The sequence below is a fragment of the Bos taurus genome, chromosome 23 (assembly GCF_002263795.3).
Source record: "Bos taurus isolate L1 Dominette 01449 registration number 42190680 breed Hereford chromosome 23, ARS-UCD2.0, whole genome shotgun sequence".
NCBI lineage: Eukaryota > Metazoa > Chordata > Mammalia > Artiodactyla > Bovidae > Bos > Bos taurus.
This window is the reverse complement of record NC_037350.1, coordinates 25,784,065-25,800,229: the sequence shown is the minus strand read 5'-3', so window position 1 is coordinate 25,800,229 and position 16,165 is coordinate 25,784,065. Positions and strand designations below refer to the sequence as shown.

At 38.4% G+C, this 16,165-nt stretch overlaps 1 protein-coding gene across 3 annotated transcripts in view; it reads right to left on the bottom strand.

The window, feature by feature from the left end:
- The window catches only part of BOLA-DRB2 (histocompatibility complex, class II, DR beta 2), a 33,015-nt gene extending 28,577 nt beyond the window's left edge, over positions 1-4,438 (bottom strand). Inside the window, exons 1-2 of one of the 3 annotated variants that reach the window (XM_059880594.1) lie at positions 4,328-4,438; positions 4,148-4,207 (exon numbers count right to left, since the gene is read on the bottom strand). In XM_059880594.1, the coding sequence (XP_059736577.1) occupies positions 4,148-4,207; positions 4,328-4,385 (118 nt within the window). In that variant the 5' untranslated portion in view covers positions 4,386-4,438. Of the gene's footprint in view, positions 1-3,947; positions 4,033-4,147; positions 4,276-4,327 lie in introns of those variants that run through there. The other 2 variants (XM_024984086.2, XM_024984085.2) reach the window with 2 other exon arrangements.
- Positions 4,439-16,165: the final 11,727 nt, after the last annotated feature.

Here is a 16,165-nt window from a genome sequence, read left to right as displayed (position 1 = left end):
CCTCACCAGCCAATTAAAAAGACATGTAATTTATTCATCTTCCTTCTTAATTTCCCTGCCATTTGTCCACTACTTATCTATATTAGTAAACTACAACTACAGATATTTCAGTCCTATTCAAAACCCCAGATAACTCATTTCTAACTTTGCCTGGTACACCCAATAATACCAGTATTATTGGTATTAATAATATTGAATTACTAGCTGGATCATCAAAAAAGCAAGAGAGTTCCAGAAAAACATCTATTTCTGCTTTATTGACTATGCCAAAGCCTTTGACTGTGTGGATCACAATAAACTGTGGAAAATTCTGAAAGAGATGGGATACCAGACCACCTGACCTGCCTCTTGAGAAACCTCTATGCAGGTCAAGAAGCCACAGTTAGAACTGGACATGGAACAACAGACTGGTTCCAAATAGGAAAAGGAGTACGTCAAGGCTGTATATTGTCACCCTGCTTATTTAACTTATATGCAGAGTACATCTTGAGAAACCCTGGACTGGAAGAAGCACAAGCTGGAATCAAGATTGCCGGGAGAAATATCAATAACCTCAGATAGGCAGATGACACCACCCTTATGGCAGAAAGTGAAGAAGAACTAAAGAGCCTCTTGATGAAAGTGAAAGAGGAGAGTGAAAAAGTTGGCTTAAAGCTCAACATTCAGAAAACGAAGATCATGGCATCTGGTCCCATCAGTTCATGGCAAATAGATGGGGAAACAGTGGAAACAATGGCTGACTTTATTTTTCTGGGCTCCAAAATCACTGCAGATGGTGATTGCAGCCATGAAATTAAAAGACGCTTACTCCTTGGAAGGAAAGTTATGACCAACCTAGACAGCATATTAAAAAGCAGAGACATTAATTTTTCAACAAAGGTTTGTCTAGCCAAGGCTATGGTTTTTCCAGTGGTCATGTATGGATGTGAGAGTGGGACTGTGAAGAAAGCTGAGCACCGAAGAATTGATGCTTTGAACTGTGTTGTTGGAGAAGACTCTTGAGAGTCCTTTGGACTGCAAGGAGATCCAAGCAGTCCATCCTAAAGGAGATCAATCCTGGGTGTTCATTGGAAGGACTGATGTTGAAGCTGAAACTCCAATACTTGGCCACCTCATGCGAAGAGTTGACTCATTTGAAAAGACTCTGATGCTGGGAAAGACTGAGGGCAGGAGGAGAAGTGGATGACAGAGGATGAGATGGTTGGATGGCATCACCGACTCGATGGACATGGGTTTAGGTAGACTCCAGGAGTTGGTGATAGACAGGGAGGCCTGGCATGCTACGGTTCATGGGGTCGCAAAGAGTCGGACACGACTGAGCGACTGACCTGAACTGAACCCTTAGAAAAGGAGAAGGTTAGAAAAAATAACATTCTCATATAGACAGCTTATAGAAAAAAGAACAGGTCCCCAGACTTTGAATACAGGCCTTCACTTAGAAATGAGAGGAGTGTTCTCTGGGTCAGACTAGGTCCACTTACTATTCAGGAATTCTCTAATACCTTCTTGTCACATGATAAAGTTTGAAAAGAGCAAGTCACACAACAATCTCCCCAAATCTGTTCACTTTATCTTTACTATTGTCTTTGTCACCACCACTCTAAGTGAAGCCACAGTATACCTGCCCTGTAGAATTCTGCCATGTTCTTAAATGGTGTCCTCCACTCCACTTGTGAACCTCTGGAGTCCGGTCTCCGCGTGGTAGCTAGATTATTTTTTAAAATAAACAAACTGACTCTCCTTATAATCTCTCAGTAGTTTCACATATCTCCATAAATAAAAGTCAAAGTTTGGACCATGGGGGCTTTCCTGTTGGCTCAGTGGTGAAGAATTTGCCTGCCAACGCAGGAGACATGGGTTCAATCCCTGATCAGGGAGGATCCCACGTGTTGTGGAGCAATGAAGCCCGTGCGCCACAACTATTGAGCCTGTCCTCCAGAGCCCAGAAGCCACAACTACTGAAACCCGTTTGCCCTAGAGCCTGCGCTCGGCAACAGGAAAACCCACCGCAATGAGCAGCCTGTGCACCACAGCTAGAGAAAAACGTGCTTGGCAACAAAGACCCAGCATAGCCAAAGATAAATACATGAATAATTTTTTTTTTTTAAAGTTCTCATCACAACCGCCAGAGCCTAATACGATTTGGCTCCTAGTTTCCTCTCCAATCTCATCTTATTTCACTGTCCAACCAGCTTGCTTTGCTTCAGCCGCTCTAATCTTCATTCTGTCCCTTAAACACAGCAAACACCTTCTCACATTTCAGCCTCTCCTCTGCTCCGTCTCCCTGGGGCACTTGTCCCTTAAGATCCCTCACGTGTCTGGCTTCTTCTCATCGTTTATGTCTCAGTCGACTGTCACCTTCTCAGGGAGAGCTTCCTAGACGCTTGAACTGAAGTCAGGTGAATACAGTTCTCTCTGTTCTACAACCCTGAAGTGTTCTTTCAGCACATTTATTGCTCTCTGAAATGATTTTCCCTGTTAAGTGTTTACTGAGTTGTCTTCCTCTCCCGCCATTAGGTAAGCTGATGACTGCAAGGGACTTTCCTAAGTTGCTGAAATAGAATTCTCTGAGCCAAGAACAGAACCCAGTATATAATAGTTGCTCAGAAAAAGACATGTGAGTTCAAAATGAATACACCCAGTGTTCTGGAAATGGGTCTTTGTGTGACTCCTGGAAGGCAAGAAAGAGCTCAGCTCTAAAACTCTTTTATTCTGTAGGCATATGATATCCTTTCCATTTCCTGTGAGGAATTCAGGCAAACTTCCTTTTGCTCCTCCTACTAGTTGGAAGAAACATTCACAAGAGAGGAAAAGGTGATTTTAAGATTCAGGGAAACTTTCATTAAGTTTCATCTCATCCAATTGATCTGTTATAGTGCTGAGGGTTTGTGCAAACTTTTTTCTCTAATGGGGATTTTTTCTAATGGTCATGGCATAGCTTGAGGAAAGAATAGGGAAGAACCAGAAAGGAGAGGACACCAAACATGACTAATTAAAGAAATTAAATGGCATTATTAGTGAACCTACGAAGTTTGGGGCCAATATCTGATAGGCCAATGAGTTCCCTTGACTTACTTCTTGACTTTCAACCCAGTAGGATGGAAACAACCTCACATTCTCAGGACTCTTCTCAGAGTTTATGGTTTGCCATATGAAAATGCTGATATTTGACTACTTGTAACTTACAAAAACAGAATTTCATGTAATTTATCCTTTATTAGCTGAATCCCTTTGCATGTGCTCAGACCAGAGAATGGGGAGATAGAGGAGAAACTAATCATGTAGAAAGATTCAAAATAGATTTATAAAGAACACTAACCTGTATCAGGTTTTCAGAAGATGCCATAAATTCTTTAAGGCACTAAAGAACACCCTATGGATGCTCCTTATCTACAGAGTCATTCCAAGTAGTTAAAGATCCCTGGTTTAGCTCCAAGATGCTTTACCCAGGAGAAAGAGAGAAAATTAACGCCAACTTCTGTCAGAGAAGCTCCAGGGCAGGGATATAGGCATTTTAAACATTGTGGTTCAGGGAGATAGGAAAAGATATAGTGAGGGGTGTTCTTTGATACATTCTCACATATTGGGGAGAGACAGCAACATCATAGACTCTGTTAAGGACAAACATAGCATCTTCCTAGGAGAGACTGTTCTAATTCCATGAGAGTCCCTGTAAATTTTCAGAGAAAGTTTTCTTTTTTCTGATATGTGTGTTGAGTGTGTGTTCTTTCGTGTCCAACTCTTTGTGATACCATGGACTGTAGCTCACCAGGGTCCTCTGTCCGTGGAATTCTCCAGGCAAGAATACTGGAGTGGATTGCCATTTCCTCCTCCAGGGTATCTTTGCGACTCAATCCTCTTAAGATCCTTAGAGGAATGGGTTGTAAGACTAGAGAGGTTTTATTGGAGGAGAATTGAGAAGACTTATCCCATGTATATGGAGTTACCTTAAGCAGCATTCAGAAGGCAGGCATCCAAGGCCCTTTTCTTGTGGAAGGAACGAAGGCTCCATGTGATAAGGACTGGTGATGACTGAAGAGAATGTCACAGTTTTTTAAGAGATGTAGTCTGGACATAGAGACAATGGTAACTCCCTTTCTTCTCCCACCCATAATAGCTCACCCTCCCCTCAAAGGTGTGCACTTACGTTGGGTTTCCCTGGCCCAAGAGAAGGGAAGGCTGAGCACCATCAGTAGCACTGCCAAAGCTGCCATCCAGTGAACCACAGACACATCATACAGGAGAACACAGAGCGTGAGGGAGCAGCTGAGAGTCACTCAGTGAGGACTAGGACCCTCTTCAACCCACGTGGCCAAACAATACTAACCAATGAACTCTTTCTTCCTGGATTGGGTGATCTCAGTGTTAGAAAAACCAATCAGCATCAGAGGTGGATAGCATCATCATTTGCTGGTCAGAGATTCAGTAGGAAGGTCCTCTTCTGAAACTTAGAATTCTCTCCATTAAAAAGATTATTTTAACTTAGTACTTTAAAGGTTTGGTCCAGTTGTATCTGAGATATTTTAATTGGGCCCCTCTTGGGCACCAGTCTGTGCTGGTCACTGATGTGTCACTAGTTTGAGCCTTTTAGGAAATCTTTCCTCTTACTTGAGATACTTTCACAAATGTAGGTGTGAGTGTATGAGGAATTGAGGAAGTGGAGAGAAAATTGTTGCATTTTAAGAGTCCTATGATCTCATCCTTTGTGCATCATAACTTAGTGTTGTAGATTTGGGGAAATTACTGAACTTGTTGAAAACAAAGCACTTTGATTTTTCAAGTATTTCAATTCTGAAAAATGCTGTAATTCTGTGGACAACTGAAAGAACAGTGTCCCTAGTAACAGAATTATAACTGTTGTATGGAGAGTATAGACTGTACCTCCTTACAGATAAGATTGTCTCTGATAAACTACAGGAAATTAAATATTAGTCAATAATTTAATGTAAATGAAAATGTCTTCAGGTTTGTCCCTGATAATATGATTGACTTTAGTGGCACCTCCAGAAAACACAGAGAGAAAGGGGGACTTATATGATGTGACCTATGTAGAATGGAGGGTCTTAAAGGTGTTTTTTATAGCATGTTATCTAACAAGGTAATAAAACCAACTGCCCACATCATAGTATGCAAGAGACTGAGAGATGGATAAAGGACTTCAAGTCAGCCATTGGCACAATAACTCAGCTTTAAAATGTAATATCTTACCTAAAAAAGTGTTGAGTTCCTTATTCCTGTTTCCCATTAGGATTTGCTCATTTTACTGGGGATATGTCCCTTATTTATCAACTTCCCTTGCTTTATCCTAAGAAAAGAAGACTTTGCTAATGAAAACATTACAGACTGTTTAGGAAAGAGAACACTATGGGAAAACTATGAATTATATCTTCTGATATAATCACATAATTTTAAACATATAAATCTAGTACAGCCACTATGGAGAACAGTGTGGAGATTCCTTAAAAAACTGGAAATAGAACTGCCTTATGATCCAGCAATCCCACTGCTGGGCATACATACTGAGGAAACCAGAAGGGAAAGAGACACGTGTACCCCAATGTTCATCACAGCACTGTTTATAATAGCCAGGACATGGAAGCAACCTAGATGTCCATCAGCAGATGAATGGATAAGAAAGCTGTGGTACATATACACAATGGAGTATTACTCAGCCATTAAAAAGAATTCATTTGAATGAGTTCTAATGAGGTGGATGAAACTGGAGCCTATTATACAGAGTGAAGTAAGCCAGAAGGAAAAACACCAATACAGTATACTAACGCATATATATGGAATTTAGAAAGATAATAACAATAACCCTGTGTACAAGACAGCAAAAGAGACACTGATGTATGGAACAGTCTTATGGACTCTGTGGGAGAGGGAGAGGGTGGGAAGATTTGGGAGAATGGCATTGAAACATGTAAAATATCATGTATGAAACGAGATGCCAGTCCAGGTTCAATGCACGATACTGGATGCTTGGGGCTAGTGCACTGGGACGACCCAGAGGGATGGTATGGGGAGGGAGGAGGGAGGAAGGTTCAGGAAGGGGAGCACATGTATACCTGTGATGGATTCATTTTGATATTTGGCAAAACTAATACAATTATGTAAAGTTTAAAAATAAAATAAAATTTAAAAAAAAAATAATAAATCTATATTAGATAATTCTTGCACATTATTTTAGAATAAATGTAATATCTCAGATTTAGAATGGACTTTAGAGGCCAACTATCTGTCTAAAGTTCAGCATTAATTTACACTCCAACCCAGTTCTGATAAGCATTTATCCTTTATGTGCATTAATAGTTCTAGTGATAGTACTCACCATTTGGCAATAAAAATGACTATAATTAATTGAGCAATTTTTGCTCTCTTTACCTTGTACCCAGAATTATACAAGGACCTTTTTATACATCTTTCTGAAATATAATTCTCACATCATTTCAGTTATTTTAGTACTCTTTCTAATCCTACAAAAGAGTAAAATTATGGTTGGAGGTTAAATAACCTTTGCAAGGATACAGGAGTAGAAAATGGCACATTTCAGACTGAACCAAGATATATGTGACTCCAAATAACACAAGTTCAAATATTGGATCGTGAGTGAAGTGAAGTGAAAGTCGCTCAGTTGTGTCTGACTCTTTGTGACCTCATGGACTATAACCTTCTAGGCTCCTCTGTCCACAGAATTCTCTAGGCCAGAATGCTGGAGTGGGTAACCATTCCCTTCTCCAAGGGATCTTCCCAACCCAGGGATCGAACCCAGGTCTCCCACATTGCAAGTGGATTCTTTACTGTCTGAGCCACCAGGGAAGCTGTAGAACCAAAACATTTTCTATTAAGTAGTCACAGAGAGATCAGCTAGAATTCTCATAGACTTGTCCATTAATGTCATATGTAGAAAGACGGTTTTTTGTTTTTTTTTTCTCTCTCTTTGGTCTAGATCTTGTGTTCATTGTGCTAGAGCAAAATATACACCTCTTTATCCATTATAATTACTGGCCACATAATTTTTCAAAACTCCACCTTGGTTTTCCACTAGCAACTGCCCAGTGATCCCAGGTGTACATCTGAAATGTTGTCTATTTCAAAATAAATAATGAATTATTTTAGCAGTTCTTTTGCCATTAGTTCGTTACCATAGACAAACAAGTTTATACCTTCAAATCACAAATTTACTAGTCATTCTCACCAGGTAGGAAAAGGAGCTACTCCCCTTGTCTTGACATCTCTTTCTAATGTTGTCAAACAAACCTATAGGAATTGCATTAAACCTAAAGATCATTGGGGAAGGGGGAGAATTAGTGTGTTTACTATGTTGAATCTACCAATACAAGAACATAGTATGTCTCTCCAAATACTTACAACTTTTGATTATTTAAGCAAGTGTTTAAAACACTTTAAGCATACAAGTTCTATACATGTTTGTTAGGTTTTTATGTATTTATCCCATTTTTGAATGATTGGTCATAATATTTTACTGTTAAATTTGACTCCATGTATTCACTGCAAGTATATAGAAATAGAATTGATGTGTGTAGGTTTATTTTGCATCCCGAGACCCTGCTAAACTCAGTTGTTATTTTAGAAATATTTTTAAGTCTTTAAACATTTTATAGAACTATCCATTTTATGAAACCACCTGGCTCTGGAGATTTCTTTTTCTTGAGTTTAAATATAAAGAATTAAAATTTTAAAATAGTTGTAGAGGTGTTCAGATTATCCAGTCCATCTTGTGAGAATTTTTATATTTATACTTCTTGAGGAGTTGGCTCATTTTGCAGAAGTTATCAAATTTGTGTGTATAAAGTTGTTTATAGTATCACTTTATTATTTTTTGGTATCTGTAGGGTCTGTGGGTATCTCTTGTTTTCTTCCTGATACTTGCAAATACTATTTTCTTTATCAGCCTTGCTAAAAGCTTGTCATTTTTACTGATCTTTTCAAAAGGTCAATTTTCATTTTATTGATATTTTATATTGTTCTGTTTTCAATATCACTAATTTCTGCACATGTCTGAATCTCAATCCTTCCTTCTGCCTGCCTTGAATTTTTTGCTTTTCTTATTTTAGTTCCTTTAGGTGGGAACTTACTTTATTAATACAAGATTTCTCAGCTTCTCTACAGTCAACATTTAGTGCTGTAAATTTCTTGCTAAGCACTGTTTTAGCTGTATCTCACAAATTTTGGTGTGTTGTTTTTACATTTTTATTGGGAATATAAAACCTCCACTTAGATCTTTGGATTAGTTATAAACATCAGTCTGTAAATATTGTTCTCTAAATACTGATTAGATCCTATTTGTTTATAGTGTTCAGTTCTTTTCCATCCTTCTTGAGTTTCTGTTTAGTTGTTTTGAGAGGAATAGTGAAATCTCCAGCTATAATTGTGAATATGTTTTTTTCTCATTTTAGTTTGATCAGTTTTTTCTTCAGCTATTTTTCAGCTCCGTTGTTGGGTGCAACACATTCAGGATTGCATTGTTTACGTGGTGGAGAATATTTTTATCTTTATGTAATGTTCCTCCTCTGTTCCTGGTAATTTTATTTGTTCTAAAATCTACTTTATCTTATATTAATACAGACTCTTCTGCTCTGTTTTGATAATATTTGCACATTGTACCCTTTTTTTTTTTTTTTTTTGCATTGCTGCTGCTAAGTCACTTCAGTCGTGTCCGACTCTGTGTGACCCCATAGACGGCAGCCCACCAGGCTCCCCGGTCCCTGGGATTCTCCAAGCCAAGAAACTGGAGTGGGTTGCCATTTCCATTTCCAATGCATGAAAGTGAAAAGTGAAAGTGAAGTTTCTCAGTCGTGTCCAACCCTTAGCGACCCCATGGACTGCAGCCCACCAGGCTCCTCCATCCATGGGATTTTCCAGGCAAGAACACTGGAGCGGGGTGCCATTGCCCTCTCATTCAACATACTTATATTGCTGTAATTGAAGTGAACTTCTCATAGACATTAATTAGTGGGTCATTATCTTATCCACCTAGCAGTTTGATTACAGATTTTCCTCTATTTATGATAGTGTTATTTACTGATTAGTTGAAAATATCAAAACACCAAAAACAAAAACAATTTTAAAAAAGTTGAAAATGTCAAAAATGTGTTTAATACACCTAACCGACTAAACATCATCGCTTACCCTAAACTAATTTAAATGTTAAATGTTAAGCTGAAGCTGAAACTCTAATACTTTGGCCACCTGATGAGAACTGACTCATTGGAAAAGACCCTGATGCTGGGAAAGATTGAAGGCAGGAGAAGGGGACGACAGAGGATGAGATGGTTGGATGGCATCACCAGCTCAATGGACATGAGTATGAGCAAGCTCTGGGAGTTGGTGATGGACAGGGAGGCCTGGCGTGCTACAGTCCATGGGGTAGCAAAGAGTTGGACACGACCGAACAACTGAACTGAACTTAAATGTGACAGTTATATTGGCCCCCAGTTGTGTATAATCATCTAACATACAACCTGTTTTATAACAGTTGTTTAATACCTCTTGTAATATATTGAGCCCTGTACTGAATGTGGAAACAGAATGGTTTTATGGGTGTAGAATGGTTGTAAATGTGTTGATTGTTTATCCTCAAGATAGTGTGGCTGACTGGGAGCTGGAGCTCACTGCCACTGCCCAGCATTTTGAGAGAGTATCATACTGCATATTGATAACCCAGAAAAAGATCAAAATTCAATCCACAATTTCTATGAATGTATATCACTTTTGCACCATTGTAAAAGTCAGAAAATCATAAGCTGAACCATCATTAAGTGGTAGGGGACTATCTCTACTGTGGTAAACATTTACATTTATTGTAGTTGTTAGCTGAGGTTTAAATCTGCCATTTTATCATTGTTTTCTATTTGTTCCTTCTATATTTTATATGTATTTTTTCTTTTCTCTGCCTCCTATGAGTTACTAGAATGTTTTTTAGAATACATTGATTTATTTATAGTGCTCTTGGGTGTCTCTCTTTGTATAATTTTTTAAATGGCCTGTTCTTCAGTAAATTTTTTTAAATATTTAAGAAAGAAACCATGCTAATTTAATGCAAACATCTAAAGAAAAGACACTTCAAATACTTTTATGAAACCTGTATAGTCTTTATGTCAAAAACTGGCAAGGACCTAAACAAAAAGAAATTTACAGATTCATCATTCTTATAACCATAGATGTCAAACTTTAAGAGGATATTAGCAAATTAAATCAGGTGCTTTATTAAAAGCAAAATGCATCAATGTCATATGGAGCCTATTCCAGGAATGAAGGTTCCTTTAACAATTGAAAATTAATGTAATTCACTATATTAACTGAAAGAAGGAGAAAAGACATATGACCATTTTGATTAAATTATAAAATATCAATTGGCAGAATTCAACACTTGCATTTAATTTTTTACTCCATTAAAAACTAGAACAAAGAGTGATTTTTTTCAATCTAAGAAAGGATAGCTACCCCATTGCACATATCAGACTCAATGGGGAAATATTTTAAAATTTCCCCATGATATCTAGAGTACTTGAGATGTTAGAAAGTGAAGTCGCTCAGTCGTGTCCGACTCTTTGTTACCCCATGGACTGTAGCCCACTAAGCTCCTCCATCCACGGAATTTTCTAGGCAAGAGTACTGGAGTGGGTTGCCATTTCCTTCTCCAGGGGATCTTCCCTACCCAGGGATCAAATCCAGGTATCCTGCATTGCAGGTAGATGCTTTACCGTGTGAGCCACCAGGGAATCATTTGACAATAAAAAATGTCAAAAAAAAAAAAAAAGATACAAGGATGTGGCAAAGGAATTAAAGTTACCATTATCTTGATTATAAAAATAATAGGTAATTTTGTAGATTAATAACTACCAATATATCTGGATACATAAAACCAATTATATTCTGCTTTACCAGAAACAAATCAAAATCAAAGTCAAGATAATGCTACCATTCACAATAATAACCAAGAATAACGGGTATCTAGTAATGAATACACCAAAAAGATAAATAAGGCTTCTATACTGAAAACTGGAACACATTATTGGGAAAAATCAAGGGTCTTATATAAATGATGAGACTACACATTTGGAGATTGTAAGAGTAAATATTTAAAGCCTTATACCTCCCTCATCTGACTTCTCTGCCTATAAATTTACCTTTTTCTAGATGCTTCATGTAAATGGAATTATGTGACATATAGATTTTTGTGCCTGGCTTATTTCACTTAGTACAGTATTCTCTAAGCTCATTCATTTTGTAACATGTATCATCATTTCTTCTAAATATTGTCATTTCACATAATTTATTCTCCTTCATGGCTGAATTATTCCATCGAATGAATGTGGCACATTTTGTTTATCCACTCACTAACTGATGGATATTTGGATTGTTTCCAGTTTTGATGATTATGAGTAATATGGCTATGAATTTTTGCACACATCTATCTGTGAGGACATATATTTTCATATCTCTTGAGGATATTCCAAGGAGAAGAACTGCTCAATCATATGGTAAATATAACTTTTAACTTTTCAAGAAATTGTCAAAGTGTCTTTCAAAGTAGTTGCAATATTATACATTCTCAGCAGCTACCCATCAGGAATTATAAAGACTTAGATGCTTCAAACAGAATTATGACAATGAAAGTAATGGAAATAATAGTAACCATTATTTTATTAATTTTTTCTTTCTTTCTCATTTTTCTTTTTTTTTTTCTTTGCTTTCTCAATTTTTATTTATCAGGGAACAATTTTGTTGAAAGGAATGAGCTTGGGATATATATTACCAACAACTTGAAGCTCTCTGTACTAAACTAAACCTCAGTTGGTCAGCGGTATAATCTGGATTCTGTATTACTGGTGTATATAATGAAATAATGAATCAATGCAAAAGAAAATACATCTTACTATAGATATATAGTAAGTTTTAGCATCTCATAAAGCTAATCATGCTTCCCAGGTGGCTCTGTGGTAAAGAATCCACCTGCCAATGCAGAAGATATGGACTTGATCACTGGGTAGGGAAGAACCCTGGAGGAGGAAATGGCAACCCACTCCAGTATTCTTACCTGGGAGATCTCATGGACAGAGGAGCTTGGCAGGCTACCATCCATGAGGTCGCAGAAGAGTCAGACACGACTTAGCAGCTAAACAAAAAAAAAAAAGCTAGTCACTTCTCATTATGTATCTTTTTTCAAAAATTTCTCTGGGAAATACATCTTTCCTCATAAAGATTCAGTTCAGTTCAGTTAAGTCGCTCCGTCGTGTCTGACACTTTGTGATCCCATGGACTGCAGCATGCCAGGCCTCCCTGTCCATCACCAACTCGCAGAATTCACCCAAACTCATGTCCATTAAATCAGTGATAATATCCAACCATCTCATCCTCTGTTGTCCCCTTCTCCTCCTGCCTTCAATCTTTCTCAGCATCAGCACCTTTTTAAATGAGTCAGTTCTTCGCATCAGGTAGCCAGAGTATTGGAGTTTCAGCTTCAACATCAGTCCTTCCAATGAACACTCAGGACTGATCTCCTTTAGGATGGACTGGTTGGATCTCCTCACAGTCCAGGGGACTCTCAAGAGTCTTCTCCAACAACACAGTTCAAAAGCATCAATTCTTCGGCGCTCAGCTTTCTTTACAGTCCCACTCTCACATCCATACATGACAACTGGAAAAACCATAGCCTGGACTAGACGGATCTTTGTTGGCAAAGTACTGTCTCTGCTTTTTAATATGCTGTCTAGGTTGGTCATAACTTTCCTTCCAAGGAGCAAGGGTCTTTTAATTTCATGGCTGCAGTGATTTTCAGTTCAGTTCAGTTCAGTCGCTCAGTCATGTCCGACTCTTTGCAACCCCATGAATCGCAGCACGCCAGGCCTCCCTGTCCATCACCAACTCCTGGAGTTCACTCAGACTCACGTCCATCGAGTCAGTGATGCCATCAAGCCATCTCATCCTCTGTCGTCCCCTTCTCCTCCTGCCCCCAATCCCTCCCAGCATTCCAATGAGTCAACTCTTCGCATGAGGTGGCCTACTGGAGTTTCAGCTTTAGCATCATTCCTCCAAAGAACACCCAGGACCGATCTTCTTTAGAATGGACTGGTTGGATCTCCTTGCAGTCCAAGGGACTCTCAAGAGTCTTCTCCAACACCACAGCTCAAAAGCACACACAGCTTAAGCTCAAAAGCTCAAAAGCACCACAGCTTAAGTGTCGTTTAATTTCATGGCTGCAATCACCATCTGTACTGATTTTGGAGCCCCAAAAAATAAAGTCAGCCACTGTTTCCACTGTTTCCCCATCTATTTCCCATGAAGTGATGGGACTGGATGTCATGATCTTTATTTTCTGAATGTTGAGCTTTAAGCCAACTTTTTCACTCTCCTCTCACTTTCATCAAGAGGCTCTTTAGTTCTTCTTCATTTTCTGCCATAAGGGTGGTGTCATCTGCATATTTGAGGTAATTGATGTTTCTCCCGGCAATCTTGATTCCAGCTTGTGCTTCATCCAGCTCAGTATTTCTCATGATGTACTCTGCATATAAGTTAAATAAGCAGGGTTAGGATTAGGGTTAGGGTCAGTATATTAAGTTCTAAAACAAACAAATAATAACCCTTTTGCTTTTGAAGTTGGGGGTTTGAGTATGGCTGGAATTTAATACTGAGTGTTTAAAAAAAAAAACTTTGAATTGATGTGGTCTATCAAGAATCTATCATCTTAAATAAATTAAAATGAAAATTAGAAAAAAGAATCTACCATCTTTCATGAGGAAATAATTAAAAATACACTCTAAAAGGACCAGATACTATAGTTTTCTTACCCTAAAATCATTTTTCCCTACCCCATCTACCATTCTTTTCTTTCTAACACAAATGGCTTTGCTCCTGCTCTTCCCATGTGTATCAGGGGAGACAGGGTCACATGACAAATGGTAAATCACAGCTTGTCTGAGCTGCCATTGTGATCCAGGGTCCTCCCAGTATATGGGGAAATGGGTCTACTGGGAACACTCTAGTAAAAGCCCAGTTGCTCCCTTTAAAAGCACAGGAGAAGATGCAATTCTCTTTCCCAGCTTTATTTAACATTGTTGGTGATAACCATCTCTGGATATTCCTTACCTCAAATCTGTTATGTGAGACAATAAAGAAAAGTAAAGTAGATTGGATTTTCTTTTACTAGTGGCAAAAATCATCTTCAGTGATATGTTCATACCATATACTTTAATTCTACCTTATAATTTCATAGCAAAGGTATTAAATAAAATAACACCTCATTTCTTCTCAGAGAACAATGTGAAAATAAAGTTGTAACCTCAGGGTTGAATAGAGTTTATCTTCAGTTCAGTTCAGTTGCTCAGTCGTGTTCGACTCTTTGCAACCCCATGAATCGCAGCACACCAGGCCTCCCTGTCCATCACCATCTCCCGGAGTTCACTCAGACTCACATCGAGTCAGTGATGCCATCCAGCCATCTCATCCTCTGTCATCCCCTTCTTCTCCTGCCCCCAATCCCTCCCAGCATCAGAGTCTTTTCCAATGAGTCAACTCTTCACATGAGGTGGCCAAAGTACTGGAGTTTCAGCTTTAGCATCATTCCTTCCAAAGAAATCCCAGGGCTGATCTCCTTCAGAATGGACTGGTTGGATCTCCTTGCAGTCCAAGGGACTCTCAAGAGTCTTCTCCAACACCACAGTTCAAAAGCATCAACTCTTTGGTGTTCAGCTTTCTTCACAGTCCAACTCTCACATCCATACATGACCACTGGAAAAACCATAGCCTTGACTAGACGGACTTTTGTTGGCAAAGTAATGTCTCTGCTTTTGAATATGCTGTCTAGGTTGGTCATAACTTTCCTTCCAAGGAGTAAGCATCTTTTAATTTCATGGCTGCAGTCACCATCTGCAGTGATTTTAACTGAATGTATATTGGAGATGTTATTATCAGCTTATCAAACTCCTACAGAATGATATAGTTTCCTGTAAAAACTGTATAATTAATATGTGCATAAAATAACCTTTGAATTTTATTGAAAATAGAATAATAGTTATCCCTGACTGTGGAGAAATTGCTTTAAATGTCTACAACTTTGTAATGAACTACTCAATCTATTATCTAGTATATAGATTTCATTTACATTTGGAAATGACTCCTTAGATGGAATACAATAGCAGAATTTATCCATCTTCTCTGTTCATTTCCAAGGCAAACCATTCAACATCACAGTAATCCAAGTTTATGCCTCGACCAGTAATGCTGAAGAAGCTGAAGCTGAATGATCCTATGAAGACGTACAAGACCTTCTAGAATTAACACCCTAAAAAGATGTCCTTTTCATTATAGGGGACTGGAATGCAAAAGTAAGAAGTCAAGAAATATCTGGAGTAATAGGCAAATTTGACCTTTGAGTACAGAATGAAGCAGAGCAAAGGGTAATAGGGTTTTGCCGAGAGAACACACTGGTCATAGCAAACACTCTTTTCCAACAACAAAAAAGAAGACTCTACATATGGACATCACTAGATAGTCAATGCCAAAATCAGATTGATTATATTCTTTGCAGCCAAAGATGGAGAAGTTCCATACAGTCAGCAAAAACAAGATCAGGAGCTGACTATGGCTCAGACCATGAACTCCTTATTGACAAATTCAGACTTAAATTGAAGACAGTAGGGAAAACCACTAGACTATTCAGGTATGACTTAAATCAAACCCCATATGATTATACAGTGGAAGTGAGAAATAGATTCAAGGGACTAGATCTGATAGAGTGCCTGAAGAACTATGGACAGAAGTTCATGACATTGTACAAGAGGCAGTGATCAAGACCATCCCCAAGAAAAAGAAATGCCGAAAGGCAAAATGGTTGTCTGAGGAGGCCTTACAAATAGCTGTGAATAGGAGAGAAGTGAAAGGCAAAGGAGAAAAGGAAAGATATACCCATTTGAATGCAGAGTTCCAAAGAATAGCAAGGAGAGATAAGAAAGCCTTCCTCAGCAGTCAGTGCAAAGAAATAGGGGAAAACAATAGACTGGGAAAGACTAGAGATCTCTTCAAGAAAATTAGAGATACAAAGGGAACATTTCATGCAAAGATGGGCTCAAAAAAGGACAGAAATGGTATGGACCTAACAGAAGCAGAAGATATTAAGAAGAGGTGGCAAGAATACACAGAT